The 18,685-nt window shown below is 45.5% G+C and overlaps 1 protein-coding gene across 2 annotated transcripts; it reads right to left on the bottom strand.

Moving 5' to 3' along the window:
- Positions 1 to 3,270: 3,270 nt before the first annotated feature.
- Positions 3,271 to 18,369, bottom strand: LOC125441836 (prion protein). 2 transcript variants are annotated; one of them, XM_048512770.1, is made up of 2 exons: positions 18,221 to 18,369; positions 3,271 to 6,064 (listed from the first exon to the last, which is right to left on the bottom strand). In XM_048512770.1, the coding sequence occupies exon 2, from the start codon at positions 6,052 to 6,054 to the stop codon at positions 5,299 to 5,301; it is 756 nt and encodes a 251-aa protein (XP_048368727.1). In that variant the 5' UTR covers positions 6,055 to 6,064; positions 18,221 to 18,369; the 3' UTR covers positions 3,271 to 5,298. The 2 variants fall into 2 exon arrangements, with proteins under 2 accessions (XP_048368727.1, XP_048368728.1); XM_048512771.1 differs by lacking the exon at positions 18,221 to 18,369 and adding an exon at positions 16,435 to 16,515.
- Between the last annotated feature and the right edge of the window lie 316 nt (positions 18,370 to 18,685).

Here is an 18,685-nt window from a genome sequence, read left to right as displayed (position 1 = left end):
TAGAATCATAGCATTGTAGAATTGGAAGAAACCCCAAGAGACATCAAGTCCAACCCCCTGCAGTGCAGGAACACACAATCTAAGCACTCTTGACAGATGGTCATCCAGCCTCTGTTTAAAAACCTCCGAAGAAGGAGACTCCACCACACTCCAAGGTAGTGCATTCTACTGTTGAACAGCCCTTACTGACTGGAAGTTCTTCCTAATGTTTAGGTGAAATCTCTTTTCCTTCACCTTGAACCCATTACTCCTGGTCCTAGTCTCTGGAGCAGCAGAAAACAAGCTTGCTCCCTCACCAACATGACATCCCTTCAAATCACTAGGTTGTTTTAAGAATAAAACAAGTGAGGCAGAAAAGCCACCAATGTCGCCCTGAGCTCCCTGGTTGTGGTAAAAATGTACTAGATAGAAGGGTAGGAGTACTCAGTGGAGCGAGAGCTGGAGAGAGCAGGAGCAATCAAGAGTGTATAGAAGTGATGGCGAACCTCTGGCACGGGTGCCAGAGGTGGCACTCGGAGCCCTCTCTGTGGGCATGCGAACACAGAGTTCGTCACCCCCCACACACACACCTAGGCTGGCCTGGGTCACTGAGCATGACGTGCGTGCACCACGATGAGCAAGGAGGACTTGGCTGGCGGGCCTGGTGCCTGTGCTCCGGGTGGCTGCTGCCGGGGGGGGGGGGGCGGCACAGAGGAGGCAGAGATGCTAGAAAGGCACAGAGAGGTGCGCGCGGGACTTGCTGGAGGCTAGAGCAGGCTGGCCCCTGTTCAAGCGGGTGGGGAGGAGGAAGAGGGAGCCAACCGTTTTTTTCTAAACTAAAACCTCAGCATTCAGGTTAAATTGCCATGTTGGCACTTTGCGATAAATAAGTGGGGTTTGGGTTGCAATTTGGGCACTCGGTCTCAAAAAGGTTCGCCATCACTGGTGTATAGGATTGGCTGGAGGCTTCCTTACTAGTTTACTTTGTGAATTTTCATGCATCTTTAACAAGGCAAATTGTCAACATGACATGTGAAATTCTCAGGCTGAACTTTGGGCAGGGGACAAAGGTTACAAATTGTTTTCTGCGCCAGTCGGTTGGTGGAGGTGTCTGCTGACAGACCAGAGCTTCTCCTAGAAGACTGTCCTTGAAGTCAGCATGGAGGCCATTTGATGGGGTAACCTTGAGCTGATCCCGCCTTTCTCTCCTGTAAGGAGACTCAAAGGGGCTTTATAAACTCCTTTCCCTCCCCCTCCCCATGAGAGACCCCTTGTGAGGTAGGTGGGGCTGAGAGAGTTCTGAGAGAACTGTGAGTAACCCAAGGTCACCCAGCAGGCATCCTGTGAAGGAGAAAGAAAAATTACCCTCCAAGTGAAAACAAAGGTCCTCTCGGACTAAACACATGCAAACCATTCAAAACAATCAGCACGTTGTTCATAACAAATCCACAGAGAAACACATTGGGGCCTTTGGCGTGCTTTATTTATTTATATATACATCTACATCCAGTAACAAATACTTTTTTTAAAAAAAGCCTTCTGAAAATCAAAATTAAGCACATGCCAAATTACAAAGTTACAAAATGCTCTTTTTGCACGGGACAGACAAATTGCTCTTATTTATTAATATTTTTTGCATGTCCTTTTTCCTGTTGCTCTGGTAGAAACCTCTTCCAGTGGTCTCAAAGCAGCAATATTGAAAACTGACTTTGGGCAACTGTTAGCCAGCAGTTTTTGCCAAAAGGTAGAGCAGATATTAGCAATATTCAGAAACAGAACTGTACATACTTTACACTGGAACAATGCAAGAAAAAAGTCCTCTACTTTTATATAAACAGTATTATCAGTGAGTCAACTGAAATATAAATCCACAAGAACAGAAGGACCCACTTATAAATACAAGAGGCAGAATAGACAGAATTAGTACAATCCAAAATGTAGACTTTCTCTTGACTGTTTATCATAAGGTTAAATACAGCTAGATTACTGAATTGTACACATCCAGTTGTTTAATGTGCTCCTAACAGTCAAATCCTATGTTTTATTGTACAGGTCAAAATGAACAAAAGGTGAGGTTCAAGGACCCTCCTGAGCAGCACAATGTGTATTGCTACACGGGTGCTGCATGGTACTCTTATACACACTAATCCAGCAGTGTAGGCCAGTATGAAGGATCTTGCACAAATCAGAAGCTGGGCAGAGAAATGTGGCAGGAACAGCATGGGGGACCAGCCAAATCATGAGCAATCTCTTCATGAGTCAACAATCACCTACCCCCAGACAGGTGCCAAACATTCACGCTTTCCAGAGACCCATTCGTAGTTGACGGCCACAATCCCATCTATGCAAGCTTACTTTGGAGTGATTCCCACAGAACTCTATGGGATAAATTTCTGAGCAAACATGCCCTGGATTGTGGTGTTTAGTAAACTGTTCTGCTAAAAGCAGTTCAGCTCCTTTTTACAAACAACTTACTCTGCATGCAAAGAGATAATGCCAGAAGTAAGAGATTAATGGTCTGCAGTTTAACTGCTTTCAGGAGTGCATGATTGGGGCAAATTTAAAAACCAAAGTTTTGAATTTCTGTTTCTGCATTAACATTGTCTCTATTACAGTCACAGAAATGTTGATTCTTTTATAGTCAATTCGATTTCGATTTCGAATACCTTTAATGGCATATAGATTGTTTAAGATTAGCTTAGCAAGATAATAACAGCCTTTACAACTTTACAATTTCTGACGAGTTAAAATAACACCATTTAAAAATTTAGCCACCGCTTCCAACAGCTCGTAGTTGTGGCTGTTTAAAAGATATATAACCTTCTGTTTATCTGTAATGCCTTCACTTCCATGCAGGAAGGGGATTATGTGCTTCTTCCTACCTATCTCATAAAAGGGACAATCCAACAGCATATGAGATACTGTTTCCACAGAACCCATGCCACACGGGCATTTCCTTTCTTTATGTGGGATTCCAAGGTGGCGTCCAAGGCTAAAGGAAGAAGGCAGGGCATTACACCTAGCTAAGGTGATTGCTCTACGCCACCGGGCCTCAACCAGGAGATAAAGGTACTGGGCTGAAATGTTGATTCTCCAGCAGATTCAGAGCTCGCTCTGGACTTCACAAGACTCCTGACAAATCACTTATGAGCGCTATCAATTTAGCAGAAAAGTTGATTTTTTTATACCCCACTTTCCCCTACCTTTTTAGAAGTCTCGAAGTGGCTTGCAATCACCATCCCTTCCCCTCCCCACAACAGGCACCTTGTAAGGTAGGTGAGACTGAGAGAGTCCAATCAGAACAGAGACTGGCCTAAGATCACCCATCAGGCTTCATGTGGAGGAGTGGGGAAACAAACCCAGTACTCCTGATTAGAGTTGGTTGCTCTTAATCACTACACCATGCTGGCTCTCAATAAGGTTACCCTTATAGATTACTTTTGGAACAACTCTGGTATGTGCGGTTAGCTATTAATATGATTCAAATCTCAGCAAAGTCACTACAACATATTCCAGTAAGTTCGGTAGGGTCCCTAGTTTTCAGGCATCATAGTCAATTATTTAGCGACTGGATAGAAGTTAACTTGGAAGGAGCTGTGTGGCTCAGAGGTAGAGCGTCTGCTTGACTTGCAGAAGGTTCCAAGTTCAGTCCCCAGTGTCTCTAGTTAAGCGAATCAGGTATTAGGGGATTTGAAAGACCTCTCAGTGAGACCTAGACAGTCACTATCAATCTAAACAGACAACACTGACTCTGCATCAACAGTTCATACCCATTAAAAGACCTCATCCTCTGTAGCCTGTTGTTGGCCCTCCAGAGTAACTACTTGGTCACTGTGTGAGACAGGATGCTAGACTGGATGGACCACTGGTCTGATCCAGCAGGGCTCTTCTTATGTTCTAATAGTCTGATTCCATATACAGCAGCTTCCTGTATTCTGTACTCCTGCATGCTAAACGTTATTGTGGATTCTGATGTACCCCAGATCCCTGGGAATATACATAACTAAATGAAATCATCAGGCAGTGAGTGGCATGGGTGAATTGTAGGGAATGGAACAGAACCTTCCATAATGGAAACGATGGATAAAAGTTAGGCCATGCATGTAATTCATCTGCTGATACTTCAGACCAAATGACTTTTCTTTGGGACTTCCTATGAAATCCTAGATACAACGGTTATGGCTAGTTGATATTTTAATAGACGTTTTTTCATGACTTACGTGATGATTTCTCTTTAATAATAGAATGTTCATTTATGTTCATATTCATGAAAAGCAAACAAAAGGAGATATTTTGTAACCACTGGGACTAATGAGATGCAAGTTCGTTGAACAAGCATTCTTTTGTGGTCCGCTTCCAGGATACACAACCAGCTCAGTGGGATGCAGAAAGTACTGTGCAACTTTTTGAGACAATCTGGCTCATGCAGTATGTGGTGTGCTTGCAGCTTTGCTTACAGACTTTAACTCAGTGGTTTTCTGACTGTGAAAAGTTCATGCTACAGTAACTCAGGGTAGATGCATTCACACCAAGATTTCATGAGACCTTAAGGGGAGTGGGTCTAGTCAAGAGTCCTATTGCACATGCATGGACCACTCAACAAGGTGGAGCCCGTCTTTCCAACTGGCAACCACGTTTGCTAAAGCATGAAACCACGAGTGTAAGACATGTCTTTGTGGAAGGGAACTCTGGGCCCTGAAATTCCAAACATGTTTTGCCTCCTTGCTATTAACATGACTATTTCTGGGATTTGAACAAAAATGGGAGATCAAAATGGATTCAGTGTGGAGGACATCGATGCCTTGTGCTTAGTAATGCCAGACATCATTCTCAGGGATGCTACTAAAATATTGGAAAATGCTTTCCTCTTCTACAAATCAGCCTGTTGTGTTAATAAAGTGAAATTGTATTTTGCATTGCAACAGATGCTTAAAAAGCTAGTAAAGTTTCAGTGAGAAGTCCATGTAATGGGGATACATCAGAAAGAACAGTTAGGTTGGGTCATAGTAAACTGAATTAACTCTGATAATGGCTGGATACGATCTATTTCCCTCTCCTGAAAAATAATGCATTGGCCTCTTTCCTTATCAGCCATTTTGTTCCACGAGATACAGAATCAGACAGCTTTAAAAGGAGGGCTTACGCTTGGCAGTGGGTATGTTCATTAACACTCAGCAGATGTAACAGCTCTACCAGACATTCTTATCAAAACGGTGCCTAAGCAAGTATATGTTCTCCACAAAAAATGTTGCTTTTATACAAATCTTATCCTGTCTGGGTGAGGTCAATAGCAATAGTGGAGGCTTCATCCTTACTGCTTCAGTGTATCAGGTAGCAGATGACAGATGTGACGATCAAAAGCAGGCAAGGGCTAGCGAGAAGAATAGCAACGCCCGACACCAACCGGTACTGCTCTGTGCACATTTCATGTACCACTCGGGTCACAACCCTCTTTTCCGTCTCATCTGCCGTTTGGTTCCCAGAGGATTCAGTATATTCTTTCACAGTGATGTTGACACAGTCTCTCACAAAGGCATCCCGTGACATGGATGGATTGTATTCTGGATAGTACACTTGGTCGGAATAACGATCTCGGTTTGCATACCACCACCGTTCGTCATCACGGTTGTTGAAACGGAAATTCATATTAGACATGGCACTGCCTAAGAGATAGCCGCCGAGAGCACCCGCCGCAGCACCTCCCAATGCTGCTCCTGCTATGTGTTTCATCTTGGGTTTGGGTGGCTTAGGTTTCCATGGTTTGCTGTTATAATGGCCCCAGCTGCCTCCTCCGGGATAGCCAGGGTTTTGTGGGTAGCCACCTCCGGGATAGCCAGGGTTTCTGGGATAACTAGGGTTGTGCGGATACCCAGGGTTTTGAGGATAACCAGGGTTGCGTGGATAACCGGGATTCTGAGGATAGCCAGGCTGCTGTGGATAACCACCAGGCTGACGATGGCTCCCAGTATTCCAGCCACCGCCTGGTTTGTTTTTTCCTTTTTTAGAAAGGGAGACATCAGTTTGCAGCAGAATAAGGAAAACTGCTATCCAGCAGGTCACCAGGAACTTTTTCATGATGGTTAATCTGCAAACAAAATGAAGTGGGATTCTGGTTAGAGAGAAAAACAATAGCTTGATATTTATCACACACAGAGGGCAAAACACATCATCTGTAAACAGATGATAACGGGCTTTTCAAAATGGTTCTTCTGTACCTTAATTCAAACAGGTACCAAAAGTGACAGTCATGCAATATCTGTAAACAATAATCAAATGGCAGCACATACAAACCCAGCATAAAGGAAAACAATAAACATAGGGCATGTATCTATTTTAATTTTCAAGTTTTTTCATTTTAAGATATCTACCCCTTTTATCTGCTCAAACTCCTCCAAAGCTCCTTTTCACCCAGGAAGGGAAAAAGTCACACTTTCTCCCTTCCAGGTGAAAAAGGCCTCCCAAACAGGCTTCCCAGGGGCACAGGGAGGCTTGCAAAACAAAACAGCCTCCACAGCACCAAGAAGCCTCAGTCTAGGGGGCTGACTAAACTTACCAAAAGGGTTGGGTAAGTCTGAATCCCCCCCCCCACCCCCACCAGCATTAATCGGCGAATGGCTGGGAGGAAGCAGATTATTGTCAGTTCTTCCCTGGGCAACACCCACAGACTGCCCCCACTGCGCCAGGGGTGACCGCAGGGGCATTGGAACACTGGTGCAGCGTCCCAGTGCCAGGGGAGGCCAATGACAGTTGAATGCCGGCAGTTTTGCCCCTCTCCTGGGTTAAGTGCCTGTGCCGCTTCCACTGGCAGATTCAGATATTCTTGACGAAAAAGTGAATTCCAGAGAGAAAGCATGAAACATCCTTTCTCCTCTGTCCCCACAGCAGCTTTTCATTGTACTGAAATTAGGGAACGGTCCCTTTACAGTTCATTTCCTTCTCTGTCTTTCCAAAGGTTTTTTTTTTCAGTGTGGGAAAGCACAGTGCATCCCTCTTCTATATCCTTTCAGTAAAAATTGTTTCTGAATGTGGGAAACAAGAATCCAGCCACGTGAGTCATATGACCTGGTTACGAGGAACAGCAGGTCATTTACACAAGCTCGTTCTTCTTTAGCTTGGCTGCTCGTCAGCAGGGGCTTGAGCTTTTTCTCCCGCAGCAAGCCAATTTGATGCTAGCCTCCAAAGGACATGTGCAGAATCTCCTAACGACCCCTTGGTTTTGCAGTATTTTTCAGCACGATATTTATTTTGGATAGAGGCTTCTTGGCACTAGGTAGATGACGAGGAAAACAAGACTATCTGGAAAAAAGCAAGAGGGGACCCATGAGGGCTTGCAAGAAGTATCTCATTTTCCCCTCCCCCACTATTTCCTCTTTCTTGTTCCTGGAAACCCCCACAACCTCTCCTCTTTCCCTGCTTCCTTCTTGCCCAACAGCAAACCTACATTTTTCTATCCCCATCTTCAGCTTTCCCTCTGCCTTGAGAAGTCTCTAAGAAAACTATGGCCCCGTTGTGAGGTGCTGGTCACTGAGGCAGGCCCACTTGAATGGTTGGGAACCTTTGAGAACTTGAAGGGGGGGAAATCATGTTTCTCTGTATGCCCCTCATGCTATTTCATCTTTCCCTTTTCCTGGCAACCCCCATACCCTCTATCCTTTCTCTACTTCATTATTGCCTTAGTCATTCATCAGAGTGCTAGAGAGCCAGTATGAGGTTAAGAGCAGGTGGACTCTAATCGGGAAAACTGGGTTTGATTCACGATGTGAGCGGCGAACTCTTATCAGGTGAACCAGATTTGCTTCTCCACTCCTACATTCCTGCTGGGTGACCTTAGGCAAGTCTTCTGTGCTCCACTCTCTACCCCTTGGCCTCAGAGATCCCTACCACCCTAACTCCCCTTCTGTCCCCTAGGTCTACTCCCTTCTGAGCTGGGAGTCAAAGCTGGTCTGTTGTCCTTGGCCTTTTTCCTCAAGTAGGGTTGCCAGTTGGGAAATACCTGGAGATTTTGGGGGTGGAGCCTGAGGGTGGGGTTTGAGGAGAGGAGGGGCTTCAGTGGGGTATAACACCACAGAGTCCATCTTCCAAAGCAGCCATTCTCTCCAGAGGAACTAGCCTATGCTGCATGGAGAACAATTGTAATAGAAGAACTCCAGTTACCACCAGGAGATTGGCAACCTTACTCTCGTGCCTTCTGAAGCCCTCAGCTAGGCCTAGGGCATGCCCAGAGGCCTCCTTCTACCCAGAAGTATTATGGAAATGTGGCTGAGCCTGTGAGGGATCACAGGCTGCCTCGTTACTTTGTTTTCCTAGCTAGAGGGTGGCGCATCCCAACAGCTGATCATGAGACAGTTGACTGTCAAAGGGTCAGTTGTGGTGGTGGCGGCTCAGTCTTAAAGGGGCCCACCACCACTGATCAGCTGGCTAGCATGCAGCATCACAGTGCTAGGCCTGATGGCTGTTACGCTTGGCCCTCTGGGAGGCTGAGAAGGAGGGTACAGTGTTGCCCACTCAAACAATGTTAGGCCAAAAGATTCTCCATACTGAAAAGAAGCGTAGCAATGATCATCACCTGCTGGCAGGTATAACAACAGGAGTAGGCTTTGGTCTCATATCCTGGCCATAGCCCTTCTGGAAACATTTAATGACTGTGAGAAGTAGGGCGCTGGATGAGGTAGACCACAGCTGTGATCTACGGGGATCTCGGAAGCTTAGAGCATCTGGATCAGCTTTACGAACCCTTAACCAAGCTGCAGGGGGTTTTTTTATGGCAAAGAGTTCCTTGGTGCTCTGTCACCCCCTCTCTTCTGAAGGTGGCTGCTTTAGAACATGAATGAAAGCAGTGTTGTTCAAAATAGCTCTGCAGGATACTTTCTATTTTTGGACAGGCTAAAATGACATGACGGGCTCACAACACACACGTATTCCTGGCTGGACACTTTAGACCAACAGTTCCCTGAAGTGCGGTCTGTCATGCGAAAGCATTTCAGTTTAAGATCCAATCCCTTTCATATGCTAAGAAGAGGGATCTTGTTTTCAGCTAAGGAGTGGCTTTTTTAACATTCCAAAGCAGAACAAAAATACCACTATCAGTAGTAATAAACCTTAACATCAGAGTACCCAAAACACAGAAGCAACGTAATGAAACTTATAAAAAAAACCCATGCTGTGTAAGAAAAAGTATACCATGGAAAAAATTGCTAAAATTAATTTATAATTCTTGGGGGGGTGGGGGTGACCCATAATGCAATGCTATGCAGAGTTACTCTCGAAACTTCAAGGGGTTTAGACTGGAATAACTCTGCATAGGACTGTGTACATAAACTGTGTTCAAATTGTGTGGAAACCCAGCGTGCTTGTACCGGTTAAGAGTTGAACTATAGATCCATCCCTTTTCATGCCAAGGAAGCTTTCTGGGTGACCTTGGGCCAATCATACTTTCTCATCCTAAACTTACCTCACAGGGAAAGGTGATACAAGCTTCTTTAGGTCCCCATTAGGGAGGAAGATGGGATATAAATGTATTAAATAAATAAACGAACACTTGAAGTTGTCTTATATTGAAGCAGACCAACAGGGTCAAAACTGTTTACTCAGACTGGCAGTAGCTCTCCAGGGTCACAGGCAGAGATCTTTAGCTTCATCTACTGCTCAGTCCTTTTTAACTGGAGATGCTAGGATTGTACATGCAACTATATGCGTACAAAGCATACCACTCAGCTATGCCCCTTCTGATTCTATGAAGTGACATGGCATTTTACGGACGATTGTTGCTTCTACTTAGCAATTATTTAAGGCTAACAATGGGCTAGGTGCTGCATGGAATTTAGAAGCCAAGTGGTCCTGCGCTGCTGGGAAATAGAGAAGGTCAGAGGCTGGAAAGAACAGAAGAAACGATGCAGTCATGGGGAGGTGAGGGTTTAATAGAGATGAATCTTCAGGGCTGTCAAATGATTAAGATATTTCTTTTAAAAAGAATGCCTGGGTTTAAATCGATTTAGTAGCTAACATACGGCTACTGCTCACTGCCAGGAGAAAAGATTGCCTTTAATGATTTATGTTGCATCACATTTTGGGAATAGGGAATATAAACTGGCTCACTGCTCAAATCATTAATTTATTTCATCCATCTATACCCCATTTTAACTAAGTGAGCTCAAAGGTCAATATACACCAACTAATATCAAACCAATCGATACAAATAAAAAATGGAAATCAACCAAAAGTTTGGTCAAGGGCAAAGAGAAGCCAACCAAAAGCTTTTCTCAATAGCCCTGCCTGGCACCTCCCAAGAAAGAAGGAACAGCCTTTGAATTAGATGGCAACTTGCCCCAGAAGAACGAGGGTCTCCCCAAGAACATAATGCAGCCCTTCCAAGAAACCCACCAGCCTTGTCTCTTGAACCCTGCCCCTGAATACAGCTGTGGAAGCCAAATACAACTAAAAAGCTCTGACAGGTCAAAGGGGGTCTGCAACCTGCGGCTCTCCAGATGCTCATGGACTACAAATCCCATCAACCCCTGCCAGAATGGCCATAGCTTCTATCAACAGTAGCTCAAGGGGCTACTATAAAATGTAGGAGAGAGAGGCCCCCTGGTGCTCCCTCCCCCCAGAATATGAGCACTGAACAAAACATTATGGAACATTTTGAATTATATTTGATAAAAGATTTGCAGAATAAGACCCGACTCCCTGACCTCAGAGCTACAGAATATTGTATAAATAAATAAAAATAGAATAAAGAATACAGAATGAAAGTTATTATCTGTTGCTGGATTGGTGCTTTGATCACATCCAATTTAACCTTAACTGAGTAGCAAATATTCTTTTGTTACAACTTCATGCATAAACCAAGATGATTAACTATAGATGCTCAAATGATAGTGGTTTTAAACCGAGATGTATTGCTTGTTAGATGGTTTTATTGATTGTATGTATATTTATGCTATGAAGCTGTTGTTCTCTGCCCTGAGCCCGGCTTTTTTAGGATAGGGCGGGGTATAAATCTGAAATAAAGAAAAGTAAAAGTCCCTATACGCTTTATGGGTCTTGGGATAGGAGGGTAGGTAAAGAGCTTGCTCCTCATCTAGCTTAGTTGGTAATTGTTGTACTGTGGGGCAAACTGCCCCCAAAAGACTCAAGGATGAGAGCTGCAGTCCTGTGGGGGAAACTGCTCAACTGTACTGAGGCTGAGGATAAAAATGGAGGCTGCAGCCACTTTAAGGCCTCTTCTGCATATGCAGAGTAATGCACTTTCAATCCACTTTCACAATTGTTTGCATGTGGATTTTGCTATTCCACACATTAAAATCCAGCTGCAAAGTGGATTGAAAGTGCATTATTCTGCATGTGCGGAAGTGACCTAAGAGAAGCAAAAGACACTGCAGGGCAGGCGTCTGGATACTCTGAAGTGGAGCAGCTGCCAGCACCCGTGGCTTCTGGTGGGGCCCAGTGCTGCTGACTCCATCCTCACGTATCTCCTCTGATGCCTGAGGCATTTACACCCGTCTGTGCTTTGTCATCAGAGCTCCCAGCTGCATGTGCTGCCAGCATTACTGGAGAAGGGCATGTGGGTGGTACACGAAGCATCAGCATTCCTGGTGGCCATGGCAATAGCACTCTTAGCTGCACCCACCACCCGGCATCATTAGGGAAAGCGCCTGCAGGCTATGTTGGTTGCTGTTACTGCAGGTGGCAGGAGACCCTGCCAGTGGGCAGGAAAATGATGCTCAAGCAAGTGACCACATATGGGTGGGTCAACAAGAAGAGGGGCCACTGTCTGCTTAAGACCACAAAAAACCAGGAAGTGGCCGTGGCACAGTGGAAGGCAGAGTCCTACCCAATTCCCCCCTCCCCCCCCACTGCCAAGAGAAGGGTATGGTTTGTGTTTGGGGAAGAGCCTCCATTATTATAGGAAGCAAGATCCATCTTTTGTTCTGGCAAGAAAAAACAAACAGATCACAAGTATTGTCGAAGGCTTTCACGGCCGGAATCACTTGGGTGCTGTGTGGTTTCCGGGCTGTATGGCCGTGTTCTAGCAGCATTCTCTCCTGACGTTTCGCCTGCATCTGTGGCTGGCATCTTCAGAGGATCCTCTGAAGATGCCAGCCCGGAACAAACACAGCCCGGAAACCACACAGCACCCAAGATCGCAAGTAACCTGCCTCCCTCTTAACAGGCTTCCAATCTTTCTATTGCCAAAAAAGGATAAGGGCCTTCCTCCCCATATTGTAGGATAACACTGTCCAGAAAATGCCTGTTGGCTGCAACTGTACAAGCAGCAATCTGCATCACAGCACTCTACACAGAGACTGGTCCATGCCCTGATTTATCCAGGAAGAATGATGACCTGCACCTACATTTTGCTCTAACGCTGTCAAGATTCTGTGTCTGAATGAGAGCAGCAGATAAGCACAGTCCTAATTCTGAACACGTTTATCTGCTTAGATGGAGACTGTCCCAGATGAAGGCAGAAACCTCCATCTTGTTTAGGTGGATCTGCTTTGCTGCTGTGTTTAACAGTATGGAGCACCAACTTTGCCATTAGAAAAAGATGAAGAGTTTGGATTTATACCCCCCCCCATTCTCTCCTATAAGGAGACTCAAAGGGGCTTACAATCTCCTTTCCATTCCCCTCTCCCACAAAAAACACCCTGTGAGGTGGGTGGGGCTGAGAGAGCTCCGAAAAACTGTGACTAGCCCAAGGTCACCCAGCTGGCTTGTGTTGGAGTGCACAAGCTAATCTGGTTCCCCAGATAAGCCGCCACAGCTCAAGTGCCACAGCAGGGAATCAAACTCGGTTTCCTCAGATCAGAGTGAGCCTGCTTTTAACCACTGCACCACACTGGCTCCCTCTAAAGGGAACAAGTGAGGGCCTGCCAAACTCATTGGGGGGGGGGAGTTTCCATTTGCCCCCATTGTTGTGCCTGCTGAGATCACTCCCAGAGCTGATCAGGGCTGGGGAGTCCGGTGTGACCTTGCCAGGTGAAGTAGCCACCTGCCCCACTGCCCCACCAGTCCCATATTGATATCTTTTTTAAAAATTGTGGGGATTTAGCCCCCCCTTTTTAAATTTCAGATTTTTCTGCAGACCTAAGGGTCCCCTAAGTCTATTTAAAAAACCATTTGGGGATGAATGTGTCCCCTAGCTGCGGATATAAGTATCCATAGGGAAAAGGGGAAAGCTAGGGGCCTGCCGGGAGTCTGGTGGACAATAGGGGGATGTTTCCACACCTCTAAATCTTGTCCTCTGATTCTATCAACTTGCTTGGTCTTCAACAGGCTACATCCCTCCTCCTTTGAAAAACCTCATGAACTGATTCTCCACTATTCTCAGATTTGCATGCTTTCTGCAGAATATTTGAACCTTATTGTAAGCGCAGAAGGAAAACAGTGAGAGAAAGAAAGAAACAGCAAGTGATAGAAAGTAAGAGCAGTAAAGAAAATATAAGAAAGAGAAAGGGAAAAGGATTTTGGATTCATAAAGGAAAGATAAACTCTTCTTTCCCTCCATTATTTTTCCTTATAATGAAGAGCTGGCAACCATAAAAGCTGCTGACCAAAAAATCATGCAGGCCTCAAACCTATTCTTTTACTAATAATGCTAACTCAGCTAAATAACTCCAAAGATGCCTCTTTGTTCACAGTTATACAAAAGTGCCAACCATACTGTTTTTGAGATCCTGTTGTACCCAGAAGATACTTTAAAGTTGCCCTCTTCCTAAAACAATAGAAAGGCCTATGGCAGTGGTGGCGAACCTATGGCACGGGTGCCAGAGGTGGCACTCAGAGCCCTCTCTGTGGGCACACACAGAGTTTATCATGTGGCGGGAAGTCGCACCCCCTCCACACACATCTAGGCTGGCCTGGGCTGCTGGGCTTGATTATTAGCATTAAACCTAAGACCTAGTTTTGGGAAAGCAGTGTAGGTATCCCTGTTAAGCGCTGTTAAACCCCACTGATTTTCACACGAAGAACTAAAGCACGATCTTTTATCAGGGAGTAAGCTCGGTTGCTGGCAATGGGGCTTGCTTGAGTAAACCCTCCTAGGGTTGTTGGAAGAGTTGCACGGTTCACCCGTTGGAAGAGTTGCACGGTTGCTTCAAAGCAAAGCCATCAACTACCACCAAGCTTACTCCCGAGTAATATGCGCCTTGGAGCCAACCGTTTTTTCTAAACTAAAACCTCAGTATTCAGGTTAAATTGCTGTGTTGGCACTTTGCGATAAATAAGTGGGTTTTGGGTTGCAATTTGGACACTCGGTCTCGAAAAGGTTCACCATCACTGGCCTATGGGAATGTTCAAACTCCTTGTTTAAGGAACAGGGCAACAAGAAACATTAATGATAAGAGGAAACAAAGGTTCTTGGTTCACTTTACGTCAGAGGGTGAAATACTGACATTTTCCAATGGGGACTTTGGTCAACCCCAAAATACTGTGGGAACAGGGAAAATCTCCACCTTTTGTATGATTGATTGATGATGTAGGTACTTTGGGGTGTATTCTTTGCTGCCATTTTGATGTAACTCATCATTAATACTATAAAAGTGAGAACCCGCTGCCACTTTGTGTGGCTCCCCTGATCCTGTCTCTGCCCGAAGTTGGCTAAATAAAGTTTTCCAAAACTTTATTTCATTTCGACTTGAGCTTCTTTGAGCTTTTATTATTTAAACCATTACTCTGTAGTAACATTATAAGGGTCCCCCTCTCTTTTTTGGATGACTGACAAAAGTAGTATTTTCTGCCTACCTGTGGAGTGCCTGTCTTGTCTATGGGTGGCGCAATTTTGCTGACTGGGTCAGAGGCAGTGGAGTGGGAGGCAGGGTGGCATGCAAGGGAGGGATGGGAGGGGGTGGCATGCAAGGGAGGGGAGGGAGTGAGGGGTGGCATGCAAGGGAGGGGAGAGGTCAACTACTTTGCTATTAGATCAGTGACAGTCATTCAGCAGCTTATGAAAACCTACATTCACAATTACGATCAAACAAACCACCACATTGACATCCAGTCCTGGCATGAAGCCTGTATCTCAGGGAAACTTGCAGCTTACCTGTTCCTCTGACTGCGGCTGATTCAAGGTAGAAACCACCTGCCAACCACAAGGTCCACCAAGCAAGGGCCTTGGCCAAGTTCCTCATGAAAGTCAACAAGTACGGTATATTTATATATAATTCTGTTTGCAGAGAAACGAGCAGAATGTAGCTTTGTGCGCCACTTTAAAATAAGACCAGCTTTTTTACCTCAGAAATCATAAACAAAAGAGCTTTACTTATACTGAAACAGAAATATATACATAAAAAGTATCACTTATATATAGATACATTCACAGTTCATCGTTTTGTTACAATTCAAAACATAGCTTTTTAAACATAGCTTTAGTTAACAGTACACTGAACATCTTTCCTCAGCCAGAGCCCAACTGTTTCCAACTGTCCTTTTTAGAATGTTTGATGAGATCTCCCAGAATTCTGTGCTGCTGCATGCAAGGCTGTCAAATCCAAACATGGGATAGGTGTCGCATTGGGCAAAGGTGCTCAGAAGAACTGCAGATGACATGTCAAAAAGCCATATGTGGCTCCAAGTATATTTGATGAATTTCAAATGCATGAATTTCAAATGCAGTAAAGGAATATGTGTGCTCATAGCCCATTTGTGCTGTGAAAAACCAAAGTTGAAAAGATACGTGGAAATGGATTTCACCTTAAATTAGAGGGGCTGTTAGTTTTTGCATCCCGTATTCAAAAAAACCTCAGTATGCTATAAATGTATTGTCGAAGGCTTTCACGGCCTGATTCAACTGGTTCTTGTGGGTTTTCTGGGCTGTGGAGGGGAGGATTGACCATGCTGGGGAGGGCTGGAGAGAGGGAAGGGGGAGCTCGGTGCTGCCTCCTGCCTTCGCTCTGTGATACACCTCCGAAGATGCCAGCCACAGATGCAGGTGAAACATTAGGAACAAGATCTACCAGACCATGGCCACACAGCCCGGAAAACCCACAACAACCAATATGCCATCATTGGGGGGGAAAAGCTGGAAAAAGCATTGGAAAAAACAACTATGAGTATTGCTGCTTTTGAATCAAATCTGGCTCAGAGAGAAAGGAGACTAGTATATGTCTATACAGCTTGTACAGGGTGATTCTCTGTTCCTTTGCTTATCAGCCTCAACTGGGGAATGGGATTGAAAATTTTATCCCAGTTTAAAGAATTATTGACCAATTGCACCAACCGATCAATTACAGCTTGTGACCAGACTGGCCAGTTAAAAAAGCAAATATCCATTCCTTGGAGGCTGAAGTGATACAAAGATCATACACAGAAACACTTCACTGTATCAAGCTGGACAGTTCTGATTAGGCACATAAAGCTACCTTATCCCTAAATCAGATTACCCACAAGCTCAGGTAACCACCAGCAGCCCTCCAGGATAACAAGCAGAGAAAGCCCCCCCCCTTTCCCACCCACTACCACAGATCTGTTAGCAGATGACGCAAGTTGTACTCTAGCTGTTTCTGACGCAGACCCAGCGGATCAATCTGATTAATGCTTTTGATCCTATTTCAAATGCAGTGGATTTGTGATCACTGGAGAGAAAGAGAGAGAGAGCGCTAGCAGAATGGAGAGCGAGCATCACGCGCTGGCAGACTAGGAGGAGGACTCCATTTCTGACACCAGGTTGCTATGGACGTACTAAATAATACACTCGGTTTCTCACTTGGAACAACACATCTTTCATTGGAACGGCTGCCACCTGGGCTGCCGGGTCAGACCCATAGCAAAGAAAGCTATTTTGTGTGTTTGTATCTTTTGTGCCTGTGAAGATGCAACTCTCCATTATGATCCACAGTGCCTGCATGATAAGTAACAAATAATATTGTGGCACCATTCATACAAGATGGTTCATTGTCACAGGAGCTACTGCTGGTAGTCACCCAACTCTATAGGGCTATTTGATAGTTCCTTCTCCACAAGATATCAGGGGTGCAATACACCCAGCCCCAATCAGGATTCCTTAACCTGCTTTTCTTTGCTGAGGGACGAGACGTACAGAGAACAGACGACACCCACAGGGCAATATGTCTTCCAAGATTGTTATATAATTCTCAGGAGGAGGGAAGGACTGTTTGAATGAAAGCAGATGCTTGCCTTAAAAAGCAAAACAAATTATGTGGAAATGACGATATGTATGCTGTCTCCAAGGGAAGTAAATGCTCTGCCCTAGGTGTAAAAAGGGAGCAATTACATTAACCAGAGGAGAAAATTGTTACCTGGCTCAACTGAATAAGATATTTATATCTCTATTTTATACATTAATGCTATTTTGAGCTTCTTTGTTTCAATAAGAAGTGCCATTCCTCTCATTAGAAATGTTTATATAGCCACTAATTCTTTCAGTCCCAATTTTACTGTTTTTAAATATTTCAATTATTGCAAGTTGTTTTGGGGCCTTTTCAGATGAGAGGGCAGAATAAAAGTATTTTAAACACACTGTAGATTATAAGGGAATTCAAAGCAACATCCTAACAGGTTTTTCTTCAGAAGGAAGGAATTGAACCTAATCTAATAGAAGCCTGACTTTTCCTGCCCTCTGTGAGAGATGGATCTTAACACTTTGCACCACCTCCCTTTACGAAAAGGCACTCCCAAGATCTACTGCATGTTTTTCAACAGACGCATGGAGCTTGTAGACTAGCGTTTGTTAGCCATGCTACTGCTAGGGGAACTGGTATGGCGTAGAAGCTTGGAGAATAGCCTGCGGGAGGCCCCCTGGTTCAAAATTTCCTTCTGCCACAACTAAAAACACCATCTTATGCAGAGTTACCATCCAAGGCACTTTGCTTCAGCATTGCGTTTGTCGGGAATATGAAGAATAACAACAACCTACATCCTGGGCAGTTGTCATGACTGCGAAGCGATCTGTGGGTACGGCAGAAAGCAGTCCATAAAGGCTAAGCAGTGTCTCGGGCATCTTGTGATCAGAGGGGCAAGCTCCCCAGGTCTCTGCCCCAGGTCACCGCGACGGGCATTCGGAGCTTTAATCCCACTTGCCTAGATCTTCCATGGCTCCAACAGCCCGAGCCCCAACACTGCCCCAATAAAATCTACCCAGGAACTCAGCCTCCCTGGCACGCTCCGTGTCATCTTGTCCCCTTTCCAATCCTCGTACGCCATCCTCTGCCTCCCCTCCCCTCCCCTCCCCACCCCACCCCACCCCACCCCACCCCCTCCTCCCAATCCCTTGCCAAGGCCATACCTGCAAGGTTCCTGCCACGAAGCCTGGGCGTCTTTGAGCTCTGTGGGATGCGACGGCCTTCCTACGGCGCGCCTGGTACCCGCTCCGAGTCGCGTTGTGCGCTATGCCTCGGCCAGGCGTTGCTGCTACTGGTCCGCCGAGGGGAGGATCGACCACGCCGGGGAGGGCCGGAAAGAGGGAAGGAGGAGCTCGGCGCTGCCTCCTGCCGTCGCTCCCCCCCCCACCCCCCCGTTACAGTCCAGGCACCACTAGCGCTCCCCGTGCATCACCAGGCGCAGGCGTGTACCATGGGGGCTTGCTTCCAGGTAAGCGCGCCTGGAATGGCAGCCTTTGATCTGGGCTTCCACCGAGGTGGCTTTTCGGTTTTTTTTTTACGCACACAACGCACACTCCTTTGTGAATAATTGAAGCTTTGCGTAAAAATGGAGCTCGCAATTCAAGGCCTTTGGGATAGTGCTGTTGGGC

This window comes from Sphaerodactylus townsendi, linkage group LG12 (genome assembly GCF_021028975.2).
Source record: "Sphaerodactylus townsendi isolate TG3544 linkage group LG12, MPM_Stown_v2.3, whole genome shotgun sequence".
NCBI lineage: Eukaryota > Metazoa > Chordata > Lepidosauria > Squamata > Sphaerodactylidae > Sphaerodactylus > Sphaerodactylus townsendi.
The sequence above is the reverse complement of the archived record's forward strand: the minus strand, read 5'-3'. Positions and strand labels throughout refer to the sequence as shown.

Bases quoted from the DNA above. Each gene is read 5' to 3' on its own strand.
- LOC125441836 (XM_048512770.1), bottom strand. From the start codon at position 6,054: ATGAAAAAGTTCCTGGTGACCTGCTGGATAGCAGTTTTCCTTATTCTG.